Source organism: Geotrypetes seraphini, chromosome 14, assembly GCF_902459505.1.
Source record: "Geotrypetes seraphini chromosome 14, aGeoSer1.1, whole genome shotgun sequence".
Taxonomy (NCBI): Eukaryota; Metazoa; Chordata; class Amphibia; order Gymnophiona; family Dermophiidae; genus Geotrypetes; species Geotrypetes seraphini.
Window position 1 is genome coordinate 16,818,083 of NC_047097.1, and position 18,938 is coordinate 16,837,020.

The 18,938-nt window shown below is 42.1% G+C and overlaps 1 protein-coding gene across 1 annotated transcript in view; it reads left to right on the plus strand.

Moving 5' to 3' along the window:
• Positions 1–18,938, plus strand: part of MYO5A (myosin VA) — a 247,546-nt gene that overhangs the window by 73,040 nt on the left and 155,568 nt on the right. Inside the window, 3 exon segments of the mRNA XM_033920300.1 lie at positions 1,528–1,699; positions 9,236–9,380; positions 13,182–13,338. Of these exon segments, the coding sequence (XP_033776191.1) occupies positions 1,528–1,699; positions 9,236–9,380; positions 13,182–13,338 (474 nt within the window).

The window sequence follows — 18,938 nt, forward strand, 5'->3', positions numbered from 1 at the left end:
TCAGGTTAGCGCTCGGGGGGGGGGGGGTGTTGGGGGGAACCCCCCTAGTACACTTAGAAGTCCTGGAGCTCCCATTTTGGGGGGGAACCCGCCTCCACTGCACTGAAAACTCCTGAAGAAAGGAGAATGGGAGTTTTCATGTCCCCCCCAACAGGAGCGCCAGGACTGCTAAGTGACACCTCCCCTCAGAGCGCAAACCTGAAGGCCTGAGACTGGCAGAAGTGGTTGCGCGCATTAGTCCTGAATGCAAATGTCACCGTGGGATTGTCGTCGCACCAATGTCCGGTGCGCTTTTGATGGGTCACTGTTTCATACAGCACTGGCACTGGTGCAGTACACCTAGGCTGACTGAAGTATGCTCTAGAGCAATGGTTCCCAAACCTGTCCTGGAGGACCCCCAGGCCAGTCGGGTTTTCAAGATAGCCCTAATGAATATGCATGGAGCAGATCTGCATTCCTGGCATCTCCATTTTATGCAAATCTCTGTCATGCATATTCATTAGGGCTATCTTGAAAACCCAACTGGCCTGGGGGTCCTCCAGGACAGGTTTGTGAACCATTGCTCTAGAGTGTTCTCTTTGATACATCCTACCCCCTCTCACTCAAGTTCCTGTTTCTGCAAGGGCAAGACTGGTCAGAGGAAGTACTCTGGATAGGGTTACCATATTTATGAAGTCAAAAAAGAGGACACAAGACTCTACCTTCACCCTGCCCCCAGCCCTGCCTTCCACCAGTCTTGCCTCTGCCTCAGCCCACCCCAGGCCCTGCCCCCCTTAGTCCCCCTTCCCATCCCCCTCCCCCCGTGAAGGTTTTTTTTGTTTGGGTTTTTTTTGAGGAGCGGTGTAATTATGGCATTTGGAGGCATCGGGAACAGTTGCAGTGGAAAGTGATTAGAATGAGGATGTAACAGATTTTATAAAGAGTGCTCATATTTGGACATGATCTTGAGATGGGCATGTAACTGAATTGGGTACTGAGCCATTAACATCAGTAATTGGACAATAACAATTATTAATGTTAGTTGGCGCCAATTTGTATTTGCGCATGCATCGTGCTATGCACTAGTCTATAAAATTTCACGCTCAAATCCCATGGTGTGCAACCCAAAAGAGAGGGTATGGCCAGGGGAAGGTCAGGGGCATTCTGAAAATTTGCGCACAGTGTTATAGACTACCGTGGATGTGTGCCCAAATTGGGTATTGGGAATTCTACCTGGTTTCAGCAGGTGTAAGTCCTGGTGCCTAAATGTGGGCACAAGAATCGGTGGTACATGGTATTCTATAAAGAGTACTCAACCCAGAGCACCCTTCAGTAGAATAACACATTTATTGAATATGGTCCTTTGTGATTTGGTTCATTTAGAATTAAAACTTGAACCAGCCGCAAGAGAAGAGCATCAGAGAAGTCTGCTAAGTGCTTGTTGAAATATAGCGCCACTAACAATGATCTCGAGCTGATTTAAAATTAATTTCCTTATGAAGATAAAGTAAAACCCATTGTTTTGAATATTTGTCTCTTGTCTTTAAGGATTTTGACTATCGTCTAGATCCCAAGACAAAGGAACTGCCCCCTCTGCGTAATCCGGACATTCTTGTAGGTGAAAATGACCTCACTGCGCTCAGTTACCTCCATGAGCCTGCTGTCCTGCACAATCTCAAAGTCCGTTTTATTGACTCAAAACTTATTTATACATATTGTGGTAAGTATTTACCCAGGCCTTTTACTTGTAGAGATCCATTCTTTTACTTCTGAAAGTAAGATGCCTTGCACTGAAATAGGAGGGTGCAAGATGGCTTCCTTCAGGAGTTGTTGCTTCCTTGAAATATCTATCCTTTAACATGATAGTCTCCAGCTGAAGCCTAAGGCAGAGCATCTTCAACCACAGATATTGAGTTACTAGTAATTAGTTACTATAGCTTATTACTTTCTTGCAGTAATCAATAAAGTAATTAACTACCTATTCACTATCCTAGTAATTGCAACATTGTATACCTGGGAACATCAAAAATTACAAACTATACAGAACACTGTAATAAAAGTTTATCTGTTTATTATAGAATTCGAGTTAAAGCTTTAATTCTTGTGCATCGAGTCTTCTACTCCTTGCAGCCTGATTATTTGCATTCTTTTCTAATTCCTTATTCATCATCAAAAACTTTAAGATCTATTCAAGAGTTGGGAGTGTGTGGCACAGAGGCTAGAACTACAGCATCAGCACCCTGAGGTTGTGGGTTCAAATCCCGTGCTGCTCCTTGTGGCCCTGGGTAAATCACTTAATCCCTCATTGCCTCAGGTACATTAGATAGACTATGAGCCCACCGGGACAGAAAGGGAAAGATGCTTGAGTACCTGAATGTAAACCACTTAGGCTGTAAGTGGTATATAAATACTAATATAAAATAAGACAATAGGTTAAGATTAGAGGCAAAATTTAAATCTTTTAAAATTATGCTAAAAACGTTTTTTTAAAAGAAGCATTCAGACAAGATTTGATCCAATCTGAAATTATCGATGTGTATTTTCAGTCAGTAGTCCTGTGAAATCTTAATATGATATTGTTGTTTTATTTAAGAGTGAATGTTATCTTGTATGCTTGCTGTTTATGTGGGTTAGGTCTATTCTATTTAACAATAGAGTTCTTTTTATTTTATTTTATTTTTTATTATTTGATTGTATTTTGTAAACCATTCGGACCAGTAAAATGAATGAGTGGTATAACAAGATTAATAAACTATAATTGATTACTTTTGAAGAGTAACAAGCATGACATGACAGAGGATATGGTTGACATTATTTTTTCCTTTTTCTGAACTCTTCACTTCTTTACTAATCTCTAGGCACCTTAGTTAGATTGTGAGCTTTCGGGACAGTGAGGGAATTTCAAAAGTGCCTTTCTTGCTCATAATTTTTAATGTATATTTTCTGTAACCGCTTTGAACCTAACGGATGTAGCGGTATATAAGAAATAAATTACATTACATTACATTACATTAGTTGGTCAACCCTCTTTGAATTAAGCATCAAGAGATGAAGTTATCCAAAATTCACATTGAGGTTTTATATAAAATGGGTATTTTACCTTTTATGTACCATAGTTTTGAGTCTAAGGCGTTGCTTCTCACTCCAGCCCTCTGTGCACAACCAGCCATTCATTTTTTCAGGATATTCATAATGAATATATACTTGGTATGCAAATCTTTCTCATGCATATTCATCATGGATATGCTGAAAACCGGATTGGGTGTATCCTAAGGACTGGTTTGAGAAGTACTGTACTGGTCTAAGGTAAGAGTAAAGGTAATGTATCTGTCAAAAATTACAAAGACTAGGGGACACGATGAGTTACACTCAGAGAACAGTTAACTCTGGAATGCATTACTAGAGGTTGTGGTAAGAGCAGATAGCATAGCTGGTTTTAAGAAAGGTTTGAACAAGTTCCTGGAGGAAAAGTCCATAGTCTGTTATTGAGAAAGACATGGGGAAGCCACTGCTTGTCCTGTATCGGTAGCATGGAATATTGCTACTCCTTGGGTTTTGGCCAGGTACTAGTGACCTGGATTGGCCACCATGAGAACAGGCTACTGGGCTTGGTCTGACCTAGTAAGGCTATTCTTACGTTCTTATCTGATAATACTGCAGTCTGTCTTGGAGCCTTCTCAGCCCAGTGGCATAGTAAAGGGGGTGCGGAGAGTGCGGGCCAGCACCTCTCCGCCATGCCATGCCACGCCACACCATGTTTGCACCATCCCTCCCCCTCTTACTAGTGTGAGCAACTTCTCCTGCCTGTTGCTTGCACCAGCCTGCTACCCCTCTGAATCACTTCCAGGTCATGGGGCCAGGAAGTGACTTCGGAGGTAAATACAATGTTGGCACAAGGAGCATGCTGCAGAAGCCACTTGCGGTGGCGAATATTTAGAGGTGGGGGGGGCTCAGGGGTGTGTGTGTGCCACCTACCCTTAATATACCACTGCCCCAGCCGGTCAGATTTCCAGGATATCCACAATGAATATTCATGAGAGAGATTTGTATGAACTGCTTCAACTTCATGCAGATCTCTCTCATAAATATTCATTATGGATATCATGCAAATCTGTGTGGCTCCAGGACAGATTTGGGAACCACTGATAAAACCACCTTTCTGTAACACAACCAAAATGATATACAAAAGAGAGGACAGGATTGTGTTCCAAGCACTAGGGGCAGTGCAACATAAAACTGATTAACAGGTGGTATCCAAACAGAGACATAACAGAAAGGAACTCAGTTGATTTACATAGTGAGAAGACAAGGGGCAATTGGTCCGATACAGAATGAGTAGATTCAATAAATTAGAAGACCAGAAAAGAAGGCTTTGTGAGCCAAAAGTAGGATCTTAAAAACAAATTTGGAAGGAAATAGGAAACCAATGTAATTGTTTCAGAATAGGAGTCATGTGGACATATCTTCCAGTGCCAATTAATTTAAAATACAGTTGCCAGATTTTTGACTAAAGGCGTCTAAAGGAAGCTTGCTTTATACCAGAGTATAAAGAGTTATAGTAGTATAGGACAATGGAAGAGATTTGCATATAACGGAGGCAGTGTATGTAAATCAAGTTCATGTATCTTCGTTGTGAATATTCTGAAAACCTGACTAGCAAGGGAGAACTCCAGGTCCAACTTGTGAAATGCTGATCTAGGCAGTTCAGCAAAACTGTCAAAACTTAAGTATTTCAAGTCCTCCTTGCTCAAAAAAATATCTTACTGAGTAGATCTGGCATAACGTAAAGAGAGAGAATCTAGCAACTGCAGAAACTTAATATTGAAGGTTGATAGGGAATTTTTTTTTTTTTTTAGAATTGTATTTAAGCCAACTGTTGCCGGTCCCAATTTCCCTAAATGTGTTATTATAATTAGTACTAATTGTTATGTTTGTGTGTTTTTATTTTAACCTAATGCTTGACTTATGTAAATCGCATTGGATTTGGAGTATGCGAGTAAATCAAAGAATTTGAATAAACTTGGATGGTAAGGTGACCTTGAAGTGCAGTTTGACGCTCTTGAATAGATGGGGCTTGCGAAGGAGTTGGACAGGACCTTGATACCCACATGATTTTTGACTTCAGTAGGTTGAGCTTCCAACCTATTAGTCTGAATCTAGTCAGTGATTGTGTCTAGTTAAGCATTGAAGCCTAAGCTTTGAATGTCAGGGGCAAGAGGTGATGGGAGCAAGGACTGATCCTTGATGTATCCCATCTACAGGTGTAAGATTTGCTGAGGATTCAGTTCCATCTAATATGGAAAAGTTATGATCTGCAAGAAGAGACAAACGATTGATAAACTGAACCTCTTAATTCTACGATTCTGCAATAAGAATGCAGGATCAATTAAATTGAATGTCAAGCTTAAATCTAGTGAGATATTCATTACAAACTGCCCAGAGTTTAGATGACATTGAATCCCATTTAAGATACAAAGAAGTGACTGTGTGCAGTAGCCTAAACGGAAGCCAGTCTAACTTTGATGGAGAGTGCTAGCACACTCTAAGAAAGTACTAAGATGATGGTGCACTGCCTTTTCAAGAATTTTAGATGCAAAGGAAAGATTTAAGATAGGCTGGTAGTTTTCTGTGTTTTGAGAGTTAAAAGATGCTTCCTTGAGGAAGGACAAATAACGGGTATGCCATATGAATGGAAAAACATTAGAGGCAAGGTGCTAATGAATAAGGAAGCAGGCCAGGTGGTACATGGGGAAGTATCTGCTAGTGAGAGGGCTCTATTGGCTTTAGATGAAGCCTTATTTAAGGAAAAAGGGAAGGCTGAGTGGAGCAGTGACCTCATAGGGGAAGAACAAAATCTTTTCCAGAGAAAGGAAAATGGTAAAACAAGAGGGCATAATCTGAGGTTGAGGGGTGGTAGACTCAAGAGTAATGTTAGGAAATTCTTCTTTACGGAGAGGGTAGTTGATGCCTGGAAAGCGCTCCTGAGGGAGGTGGTGGAGAGGAAAACGGTGACAGAATTTTTTAAAAAGTGTGGGATGAACACACAGGATCTCTAATCAGAAAATAATGGTATATGTTGAGGAACTAAGGCCAGTACTGGGCATATTTAAACGGTCTGTGTCTCGTATATGGACATTCAAGTTGAGGATGGGCTGGGATGGTTTAGATGAGCTGCAGTGAGCTTCGACGGAGACTCCAGTAGATTCACAATACCGGGCAGAGCTCTGGTATGTTTGAGCAGATTGGATGGACCATTCAGGTCTTTATCTGCTGTCATTTACTATCTAGGGGTTCTGATAAATCTCAAAAAGGTGCAATCAGAATAACATGGGGACAAATTTGTCCCCGTCCCTGCAGGATCTCAATATCTCCATCCCATCCCGTGAGCTCTGTCCCTGTCCAATTCCTGCAAGCTCTGCCTTAACAGCACAAGCCTTGAGCACTTATGATTTTAAAATGTTCAAGGCTTGTGCAGATGAGGACAGAGCTTGCAAGAATGGGACAGGGATGGAGAGATGGAAACGGGAAAAATTTATCTCTGTGTCATTTAATGGAAGAGATAATAGTAGCACTTTAAGTGAAAAACCTTTCTGACAAAAAAAAGTTTATGTAGATTTTGAATTAGAGGCAAGAATTGACTAGAGAAGGTGGCTTAGAAATAGTAAATAATTTCTTTGGATCAGACTGACTGTCCTTTGTAAGCATAAAGAAAAAGTTAAGTTTAACAAGAGAAACCTCTCAGCAATATGATTCCATCATGTCCTTACAAAGGACAAGTGAATATAAGATTTGGTCTTATGCTACTGCCTTTTTATCTAACATTGTCCAATTCAGCTGAGAGAAATTATCTCGCAGCGTTACCAACCTTCATTCACACTTAAGATATATTATTTTTCATTTATTTTTCACTGTTCCTCAGCGGGCCACCATGCACTCAAGCATTCTCATAGGGCATGGCTTTACGCTCCCACTCCTCATTGGAACCAGCGTATATTTTTTTTTCTTATTATACTTCTTGCGCTTTAATTATAAATAAATTATAAATACTAAAAGTACTTAGCTTTTAGCAAGACGCTGTGCAGGGGAGTTTGTATAAATACACCGACATGTTTCGCCCGTGCAAATTGATGGGCTTTATCAAGGTTCCCACTCGTTTGGACGCTATGGTGGTTGAATGTTTGTGAGAGGGAGTGGGAACCTTGATAAAGCCCATCAATTTGCACGGGCGAAACATGTCGGTGTATTTATACAAACTCCCCTGCACAGCGTCTTGCTAAAAGCTAAGTACTTTTAGTATTTATAATTTATTTATAATTAAAGCGCAAGAAGTATAATAAGAAAAAAAAATATACGCTGGTTCCAATGAGGAGTGGGAGCGTAAAGCCATGCCCTATGAGAATGCTTGAGTGCATGGTGGCCCGCTGAGGAACAGTGAAAAATAAATGAAAAATAATATATCTTAAGTGTGAATGAAGGTTGGTAATGCTGCGAGATAATTTCTCTCAGCTGAATTGGACATTGTTTAGTTTCTTCATTCTAAGATACTTTATTATATTAGTGCTGAAGTTTACATACTTTTTATCTAACATGACACTCCTGTAAATGGAGGCCTTGATGAAATCAGCCACTAAATGAAGGGGGACAAGAAAGCAAAACTTGGCTGGAACCTATGTAGTCTATGGCTGCTTGTAAACCAGAGTCCCAGGTAAACTGCAGGAATTCAATATTCAGATCCTTAAAATCCGATGGAAGAAAACAAAAGCCAACCCAGGTCCCAAGTACCTAGTTAGATCCCAAGTAGTAAAACAGATTTTATGCTGATTATCCTAAGAATAAGTAGTGGATTTCCCCCAAGCCATCTCAATAATAGCCCATGGAGTTCTCTTTTAGGAAATTATCGAAATCTTTTAAACCTTGCTAAGCTAACTTGATTTCACCACATTCTCTAGCAACAGATTCCAGAGTTTAATTACATGTTGATTGAAGAAATATTTTCTCCAGTTTGTTTTAAATTTTCTACTTAGTAACTTTATTGAATGCCCTCCCCAGTCCTAGCTTTTTTGTAAAGAGTAAACAAGCAATTCACATCTACCCTTTCCACTCCACTCGGTATTTTATAGACATCTATCATATCGCCTCTGTAGCAGGCCTGAGTGTGAACATTTGAAAGTCAGCTGCTATTCTATAATGGAACATAGGTGCCTAGGTTGCTTTTAGAAGAGGATCCAAAAGCACACCGTCGGGTACCTAAATGGAGGTGCCCTATTGAGACAGACATGGGGGGCGGCCACTGCTTGTCCTGGGCTTGGTAGCATAGAATGTTGATACTATTTGGGGTTCTGTTGTGACCTTGATCGACCACTGTTGGAAGCAGGATACTGGGCTAGATGGGCCATTTTTCTGACCCAGTATGGCCATTCTTATGCTCTTATGACCCCTTTATAATTTTTGAATTTGAGCCTATAAATGTTTGCCTTATTAATTTAGATTCAAAGTCCGATTCAACACATTTAAAATCATGGCGGCCTTCCCCTTGCATTAAAATCAGGATACAGTTGCTAGTTCAGATGGTTTTTTTTCTTTTTTTGCTTCCTTCCCAGTACATTGAAACAATTTGTATGGTTTTTAAGTTCTGTAAACATAAACCCTGAGTTTTTTTTTTCATTTTTGCACTTCCCACACTCATGAAGATAATGTGCTATTGCAAGGTTTGTGGGCTTTCTTTGGCTGTATGGAGCTTGCCAGGAACATAGTGTATCAGCTCTAACAGAGTCAGAGCTCTCGCCTCTTGCTGATGCTCCAGGAATAGCCACATTTTGCTGCCCAGAAGAGTGAGGTTAATTGCTGGGTCCATGTGTCTTACGCTTCCTTTGTGAGATAAGATCATGCAGAACCTCTTTGCTTTAGCATCTGTTAATCAACTCAAAACATATCAAAGGGAAACAAACAACCCTCCATCAGATTCATCTATTACCTCCTTTCTGATAAGTCTGGCCATTTGTTATTGCATTTGCTGTGTCTTGAAAACAAAAATCTTTCAGTTTCATCAGGTTATTAAAAACTCTAGATATCATCCATCATGCATTTTACCTCACCTACTGCAACCTGGCTAGATTCTAATTTATAAGATTTGCTTTATCTTCAGTCTGGATGTACATCATAGTCAAATGTTACCTACACATTGTATAATATTGTTATTTCTCAATCTCCTGTAGGTCACCTTGTATTCGTAATCTGACTTATATTTCCCTTTTAGGCATTGTTCTTGTGGCCATTAATCCTTATGAACAGCTGCCTATCTACGGGGAAGACATCATCCATGCGTACAGTGGGCAGAATATGGGAGATATGGATCCCCATATCTTCGCTGTGGCTGAGGAAGCATATAAGCAGATGGCTAGGTTTGTAAAAGGAAGTCTTTTGAGCTCAGAGCCATGACTTGGCTAGTTTGATTTTATGGTCAGGCTCTCCTTTTTAATTGTAAAGCTTGGTAATAGCACCAGAAGGCTACAGGAGTTGACAGTTAACCAATCACAGCACTAATCTACTACAAGATACCACAGCACCTGACAAATCCTGGCTCTGCTGCATGTTTTCCAGTGATGCTAGAATGTAGAACGTGGACTTAAAAACTGCTCATCCAGTTTCAAGTTTTATTTCTTTGAGAAAAATTCAGCCTAGTGGCAGTGCTTTGCATATCCACGTAAAATGCCCTTGGTTCAATTCCTGCAGTGGATTTTTTTGCTCTCCGGGATGGTAGGGGATGCTGCAGAGGCAGCGTTCATTCCTGGGGGAATGGCGTAGTTGCCCTTGTTTAAGGGCGACACCTACTTGCTAGAATCAGGACTGACTATGGGCTAGATTCACTAAGAACAAACTCAACAGAATTCTTATTACACTCAAGACCTCAAACACCCAAGACAGTACTTATAATAGGTTTTTCGTGCCTTTACTGGTAGACAATTAATATAAAGAAGAGCACTTACGTTTGCATGAGGGCGATTCATGAATCAGCCCCCCGGACATGGATCGGATCCCTCTCGGACATAATGTCATCAGGTCGACATCCACACACTTCCGGATGCCCTCCAACCACGGGCCTGCATTTTATGTGCTGCAGCTTTAAAAAGTTTGCGGCACGCTGCTGTAGACAATCCAGAGTGCATTCTGGGTGCAGTGCCTCCAAATGGGCTACTTTTGCACATATTCAACTCCTAAACCAGGATATATGGCGTATGATCTAATTCTCTTAAATTTACTGCTAATACTGTTGAAGTACTTGCGGCCAGACTACCTAACCATGCGCCCTACGTTCAAACCAGGAGTCTCTACTACAAGTACCCTCTTTCAAAGACATCAAATACAAAAGTACAAGGGCAAGAATGTTCTTTGTAATGGCTCCAATGTGGTGGAACACCCTACCGAAGGAATTAAAGCTAGAAAAGGACACTGGAAAATTCAAGAAAGGATTAAAGACTATCCTTTTCTCAGACTTTTTCAAAAATTAGGATAAATGAGAGAATGATACGGGGGCAAATTTTTCCCTGTCCTTGCGGGAACTCAATTTCTCTATCCCGTCCCTGCGAGTTTTGTTGCTGTCCCTGCCCCAGTCCTATAAGCTCAGCTTTAACTGCTCAAATCTCAAACACTTATGGTTTTAAAGTGTTTGAGCCTTGTGCAGATGAGGACAGAAGTTTCAGGAATGGGGCAGGGACAGGAAAAGAATGCGACGGAATGGGAAAATGAATTCCCTCGGGGATGGGGAAAAATTTGTCCCCGTGTCATTCTTAATTTCACTGTGTTTGATTTAGAGTAAAGTCAAAGGAGAACTATTTATTGTCATTGCCAGACAGTTTGTATTTCAGTCGAGAATGCACTCCTACACCCACACGCTCAGGCTTGCAGGTAGACGAGCAGCATCAATGCTAGTAGTAGAAATAGAATCGTGTTTCTATTCTGAGTACGCCTCTGCAGTCAGCAGGTTGTTTCTATGACTGCTAATGGAGTTTCCTTCTAGTGACAATATAGAGGCTCTATTATGTTTTCCTAGGTTATGATTGTTTTAAAGAGCAATATTCCCATTTGATAGCAGGCAACTAATCTCAACAAGGAGTTGATGCCCGTTCAAAAATATGAATGTTCTCAGGTGATAATTTGTGCGGCATTATTATAGTACAAGTCCTTGGCTGCTTCAGTATGTGATGCACCTTGCTGTTCAAGATGTCTTTTACCATTTTCTTGGCATCCTACCGTGTTTCCCTGAAAATAAGATAACGTTTTATATCAATTTTGGGTCTAAAAAATGCACTAGGGCTTACTTTTGGGGATGTCTTATTTTTTAATGTACAACAATTATCTCTCCTCCACCCCAGTTCTTCCTTCCCCCCTATGTGCAGCATCTTTCCTCCCCTCTCACCCATCCCCTTGTGCAGCATCTTTCTATCTCTCCCATCCCCCTGTGCAGCTGAACCCCATTGACCCTCCCTCCATGAGACTGACATACCTCCGCTCCGAGGCCTCCTAAAGCAGCAGGCAGCACCAGTGTCAGGGATGGAGTCAGGGAGTGTTGGGTACATGGGGGAGGGGGGCTTCAGGGCTCGATCTTAACTAGGGCTTATTTTGGGGATAGGTCTTATTTTCAGGGCAACGGGGTACTCTTCCCAGGAGAACTGGACAGCATATATTTTGCCGTTGTAGCTAACCATCAGATGACATAGGATAATGTCTTTCAACTTGGTCTTCAAAAAGCATCTGGTCAATTTGTTTTTCAGGAATTCCCTTTAACATAAAACACTGTAGCTCTCTCAGTCACTGGAGGAAGAACGTTGCATGAAAGCTAGATAAGCAAAAAGTTTTTTAAATCTTCTAATGAAATTGTTCATCTGGACATTCATGTACCTCCTGCATATTAACACAGTCACATTTACAGATTAAGAATTAAACAAATCGGGTACTTATATTTGTTAAGGTTTTTCTTTTGTTGTACAGAGTGCAGAGTTTGTTGGATGAACTAACTGATAAAAATGTGTCTCAGCTTGTTTCACTTGTTCTCATCTATAAGTGTAATGATCTATTAGACAGAAAGTCCTCTAGAAGCTATTTGTATTGCATATTTTTGAGAATTTTTGATATATCCAGAATCATTTGGGGGCATATAGTAACGATACGTATCATCTTCTGCCAAGACAGTGGGGGTATAATATCAGTTATGCTTCTTATATAAATCATATCCTGTGCGTGATATGCATGGAGCTGTCATGGGTATAACCCACAAGTAAGACATGACTGAAAGATTTGGACAACAGCCCAGAATTGGTGGTTATGTAGATTGTTCCAAGCTTGGTGGTAAGACACAGGTGTGGTTGGGATGTTGGATTAACTAAAGGTATTTTAAAAACCAAAGATGAAGAAGGCAAGCCCTAGAACAGCTCAAGCCTAATACAGAAGACAGTGGGGTTCAGATGTCAAAGAAAAGACATGGGAGGAGGAAGATGTGGCATTAGTTTAAGCATAAGACTTTTTTTTTTAGCTCATCTACTCAAAGTGGTAAAGAACTAGAGGTGATGAATTTCACAGACAAATGAGCTAATTAAGTGGAGGAATAGCCTGTTGATTAGTGCAGTGACCTGAGAACCAGGGGAGCAGTGTTCAATTCCCACTTAACCCTCCAGTGCCCCAAGTACAAAATAAGTAGCTGTCATTAACATGTAAACTTATTTGATTGCAACCACAGGCTGTATATCAAATCTCATCCCCTTTCCCCTTCGTCATCACTTTGTTGCTATGTAAAAGGCTTTCTGTTTCATCTCAAAGCAATAGCACAATTAACCTCTTCGTTTCAATTGACGATTGAATCTTGCTGATACTTTTTGCATGAAGAAAAGTATAATGGACTCTAGAAGCATATGACGTAAGCAGCTGTTTTCCTGACACTCTGACTCAGACTGCTGGAACAACCAACTTTCTTCTTCGTGACCTGTAATTATTTAATCGTGCTAATCCAGATGTTTGGGTATATGCAATGAAGATTTGGCAGCCATTCTTGTAATGCTTATATAGGGTTGTATCTGTATACATGGTAAAAGTCTGTAAGAGGAGGCCTTGGCGGAGCTGTTCATTGTATTTAGAGACCAAGAACAAAACGATTAGCAAATAAGATAAATTCCTCTTCACACTCTGCCTTTTCTTTCTCTGCATTCCAGAGATGAGAGAAACCAGTCAATCATCGTCAGTGGGGAGTCGGGAGCAGGAAAGACCGTGTCTGCGAAATACGCTATGAGATACTTTGCCACAGTCAGTGGCTCAGCCAGTGAGGCTAACGTTGAGGAGAAGGTGTTGGCTTCAAACCCCATCATGGAGGTAAAATACTATTGTCTCCCTTCTGATCTCTATGCAGAGGTGTCACTATCTCCCTCCATTCCCATCATTTTAACTTCACATGTTAAATGAAATTTTGAACTCTGCACTAGCTGTAGACATGAGTTGGTCTGATATTTCTGCATTTTGTCATCAGTAGATACTGTACAACCTGAATGAATTAATAGTTCTCAAACCATGGAGCTGACTCGCTGAGAAACTGGGCAAGAAGTAAACAGAACTGCTGGTTCCTTTTTAATCTTTAAATAACTTTATTGCTAATGTCACCTGAAAATGAGTCCTCCGTGGTGTAAATTCCACCCAAGCACTTGTAGGTCAGGCTGGAGCCTGAGGAAGAAGAAGGTGAATCCCCATGCTTTGAAGACCCTTGGGGGGCTCTTAATGTGAACTTGTACCATTGTGAAATCTTATATTTGCTGCCTTAAAGATGAACATATAGGGCTCCTTTTACTAAGGTGCGCTAGGGCCTTAATGCGCGGAATAGCGTGTGCTAAATTGCCCTGCGCGCTAGACCTTAACGCCAGCATTGAGCTGGCGTTATTCTAGAAGCGTACCGTGCGGTAATTTCGTGCGTGCGCTAAAAACACTAGCGCACCTTAGTAAAAAGGAGCCATAATGTAGTTGTTGCCTGATAGGTTTCTTGAATGGGCAAAGGTGGGAGGGTGCCTTTTTAAGTTTCTTGTTTAGCATCAGTGTTTTAGGTCAGATTTACCGTAATGAATATCAGAATAATGAATAAAGATACATTTACTATTCCTCTTATTTGTGATGGTGTCCCAGTCACACAGAGTGCCTGAATGTAGAGTTCTGGCTTTCCCGCTGTTGTAATTTATTTTTGTGTGTGGTACTATGTGACGTCTCCAAACAAAACTTTGGACTTAATTTTGCGGGGAATGGGTATTAGGTCTTAAGGCAAGCAGCTGCTATTCCACTTTAAAAAATATGTAGGTGAACTGTGGATGATGCAGAAAGAGGAATTTAATTTGCAGGGGTAGCAGAGAATGCTTTTCATTGGAAGTGGGACCAGGGGAATGATGAGCGAGGTGATCCAAGTTTGCAGATGACACAAAATTATTCAAAGTTGTTAAATTCCTCACGGGTTGTGAGGAACTTCAGGAGGATTTTGAGACTAGGCACCGAAACGGCAGAGAAAATTTATGGACACATGCAAAGCGATGCACATCAGCATGAATAATCCAAATTATACATATGCAATGCTAGGAGTCACTGTGCAAGTAGAAGATCTAAATGTCGTTATAGACAACGCATTGACATCATTTGCTCAGTGTACGGTAATGTCCAAAAAAGCAAGCGGAATGTTAGGATTATCAGGAAAGGAAAAGAGAATAAAATAATGATCATAATGATTGCTCACTGGTTGCCCATTACACACAGAATCATTTTCAAAATTCTCCTCCTTACCTTTTAAAGTTAAGCGAGATCACTCACCTGCGTTCATAGATAGACTGTTAATTCCATGCACAACTTCCAGGGTTCTTCGATCATCCCAACAGAATCTTCTGGCTACTCCATCCATCTGGCAGATTTTTTTACGACACGACCTGTAAAACAACTATTTCTGTGATAGCTCCAACATTGTAGAATTCTCTCCTTTCAAATATGAGGCAAGAAACCAACGTGGCCAAATTCAAAGCAAACCTAAAAACTTTTCTTTATAAAGATGCGTTTAGAGTACAAACAAAACACCTATCTTATTACCTTCCCAATTTGCTTTTTCCCACTCCTTCCCTTTTGTTTATTTTATGAAATGATGTATCCCAAAAGTTCTCCTTTCAATTCACATATCGTGTCTCATGTTGTCTATTTTACCCTATCTTAGCCTAATTTTTAGATAATGTTTTTTGTAAGCCGCTTAGGATTGGTAAACGGTATATCAGATCATAATAAACTTGAAACTTGCAGTTCAGGTCTTGCTGTGTCCAAACAAGTATAACTGATGTTTCATAAGAACATAAGAATTGCTGCTGCTGGGACAGATCAGCAGTCCGCTCACGTGGCGGCCCTCTTTTCAAAGACCAGCACCCTAACCGAGACTATTCCTAACAGTGCACGTTCTTGTTCAGCAGGAACTTGTCTAACTTTGTCTTGAATCCCTGGAGGGTGTTTTCCCCTATGACAGACTCTGGAAGAGGGTTCCAGTTTTCTACCACTCTCTGGGTGAAGAAGAACTTCCTTACGTTTGTACGGAATCTATCCCTTTTCAACTTTAGAGAGTGCCCTCTTGTTCTCCCTACCTTGGAGAGGGTGAACAACCTGTCCTTATCTACTAAGTCTATCCCCTTCAGTACCTTGAATGTTTCGATCATATCCCTCTCAATCTCCTCTGTTCGAGGGAGAAGAGGCCCAGTTTCTCTAATCATACGGCAGCTTCTCCAGCCCCTTAACCATCTTAGTCGCTCTTCTCTGGACCCTTTCAAGTAGTACTGTGTCCTCCTTCATGTACAGAGAGCAGTGCTCACCATGGCCCGGTACAGCGGCATGATAACCTTCTCTGATCTGTTCGTGATCCCCTTCTTTATCATTCCTAGCATTCTGTTTGCCCTTTTTGCTGCCACCGCACATTGCATGGACGGCTTCTTCAACTTGTCGATCAGAACTCCCAAGTCCCTTTCCTGGGAGGTCGCTCCAAGTACTGCTCCAGACATCCTGTATTCGTGCATGAGATTTTTGTTACCGACATGCATCACTTTACACTTATCAATGTTGAACCTCATCTCCCATGTTGATACCCATTCCTCGAGCCTGATTATGTCACGTTGCAGATCTTCGCAATCCCCCTGCGTCTTCATTACTCTGAACTTCGTATCGTCCCCAAATTTAATCACCTCGCTTGTCGTACCTATGTCCAGATCGTTTATAAAGATGTTAAAGAGCACGGGTCCAAGCACCAAGCCCTGCAGCACACCAGTGGTGACGCTCTTCCAGTCCGAGTATTGTCCATTTACCCCCCACTCTCTGTTTCCTATGTTCCAGCCAGTTTTTAATCCATGTGAGTATTTCACCCTCGATTCCATGGCTCGCAATTTTCCGAAGTAGTCGTTCATGCGGAACCTTGTCGAATGCCTTCTGAAAATCCAGGTATACAATGTTGACCGGAACGCCCTTGTCTATCTGTCTGTTTACTCCCTTGGACAACTGCAACAATCATGGAAGCCTAAGAGAACAAATGTCATAATGATTGTGTACTGCTCCATGGTGCGACTGCACTTTGATTATTATGTGGAATTCTGGTCACCACATCTCACAAAGATGTAGCACTATTAGATAAAGTACAGAGAAGAGCGACCAAAATAGTTAAGTGGCTAAGTAGAATGTTTAAAACAAATTGGAGAAAATATTTTTCACTCATAGTAACATAGTAGATGACGGTAGATAAACATAAGAAGTTGCCTCCACTGAGGCAGACCAGAGGTCCATCTCGCCCAGCGGTCCGCTCCCGCGACAGCCCATCAGGCCCATTGCCTGAGCAGTGGACCCAGACTATCCCTATAACCTACCTCTACTCCTATCTGTACCCCTCAATTCCTTTATCCTCTAGGAACCTATCCAAACCTTCTTTGAAGCCTTGTAACGTGCTCCGGCCTATCACAGCCTCCAGAAGCGCGTTCCATGTATCCACCATCCTCTGGGTGAAAAAGAACTTTCTGGCATTTGTTCTAAACCTGTCCCCTTTTAATTTCTCCGAGTGCCCCCTTGTACTTGTGGTTCCCCATAATCTGAAAAATCTGTCCCTGTCTACCTTTTCTATACCCTTCAGGATATTGAAGGTTTCTATCATGTCTCCTCTAAGTCTCCGCTTTTCCAGGGAGAACAGCCCCAGCTTTTTCAGTCTGTCAGTATATGAGAGGTTTTCCATACCCCTTATCAGTTTCGTTGCTCTTCTCTGGACTCCCTCAAGTACCGCCATGTCCTTTTTGAGGTACGGCGACCAGTACTGGACACATTATTCCAGATGTGGGCGCACCATTGCACGATACAGTGGCAGGATGACCTCCTTCGTCCTGGTCGTGATACCCTTCTTAATGATACCCAACATTTTGTTGGCTTTTCTTGAGGCTGTGGCGCACTGTGCCGACGCCTTCAAAGTTGTGTCTACCATCACTCCCAGGTCTCTTTCAAGGTTACTTACACCTAGCAGTGATCCCCCCATTTTGTAGCTGAACATTGGGTTCTTTTTCCCTACATGCATGACCTTGCATTTCCCTACGTTAAAGCTCATTTGCCACTTTTTGGCCCATTCTTCTAGTGTCGTTAGATCCCTTTGCAGATCTTCGCCGTCTTCCATGGTTTCAACCCTGCAGTAGAGTTTGGTGTCATCCGCAAATTTAATAACTTCGCAATTTGTTCCCGCCTCCAGGTCATTAATAAATATATTGAACAGGAGCGGTCCCAGCACTGATCCCTGCGGAACTCCGCTCGTGACCCATTGCCAGTCTGAGTAATGGCCCTTTACTCCAACCCTCTGTTTCCTGCCTGCCAGCCAGTTTTTGATCCATCGGTGGACCTCCCCTTGCACCCCGTGTTTCCACAGCTTTTTAAGCAGTCTTTCGTGCGGTACCTTGTCGAAGGCTTTTTGAAAGTCAAGATAAATGATGTCAATGGATTCCCCTTTATCCACCTGGCTGTTTACCCCCTCAAAGAAGTTTGTGAGGCATGACCTACCCTTGCAGAAGCCGTGCTGACTCGACTTTAGCTGTCCATTGTTTTCTATGTGTTCACAGATGCTGTCCTTAATCAGTGCTTCCATCATCTTTCCCGGGACCGAGGTCAAGCTCACCGGCCTGTAGTTTCCCGGGTCCCCCCTTGAACTCTTCTTGAAGATGGGCATGACATTTGCAATTTTCCAGTCCTCCGGGATCTCTCCAGTTTTTAAGGATAGGTTACATATTTGGCGAAGTGGCTCTGCTATTTTGTTCCTTAGTTCCTTGAGTACCCTTGGGTGAATGCCGTCCGGACCTGGCGATTTGTCGCTCTTTAGTCTGTCTATCTGCCTGAGGACATCCTCTTGGCTTACCTCTAGTTGGACCAGCTTTTCATCCCGATCCCCATTTACGATGTCCTCCGGTTCCGGAATATTGGATGTGTCCTCCCTCGTGAAGACTGACGTGAAGAATTTATTTAACCTGTCAGCTATCTCTTTTTCCTCCTTTACCACTCCCTTTTTGTCTCCATCATCCAATGGCCCCACTTCCTCCCGGTGTCAGGTCAAAAAGCGCGCCGGGACAAAGGCGCGCCCAGACAATTGAGGGCTCCGATGGGGGTGTGTGTGTGTGGGGGACTCCCCCACTTTACTTAATAGACATCGCGTCGCGTTGTGGGGGGTGGGGGGGGGTTGTAACCCCCCACATTTTACTGAAAACTTCACTTTTTCCCTGTTTTTAGGGAAAAAGTTAAGTTTACGGTAAAATGTGGAGGGTTATAACCCCCCAAACCCTCCATAACGCCGGCGCGATAATAAATTAAGTAAAGTGGCGGGGTTCCCCCCCCACACCCCCACGTCAGAGCCCTAAAAAAAGTAATTTAGAGCGGCGTGCGCCTCCGCGCTGTGCTCAATTGTCCGG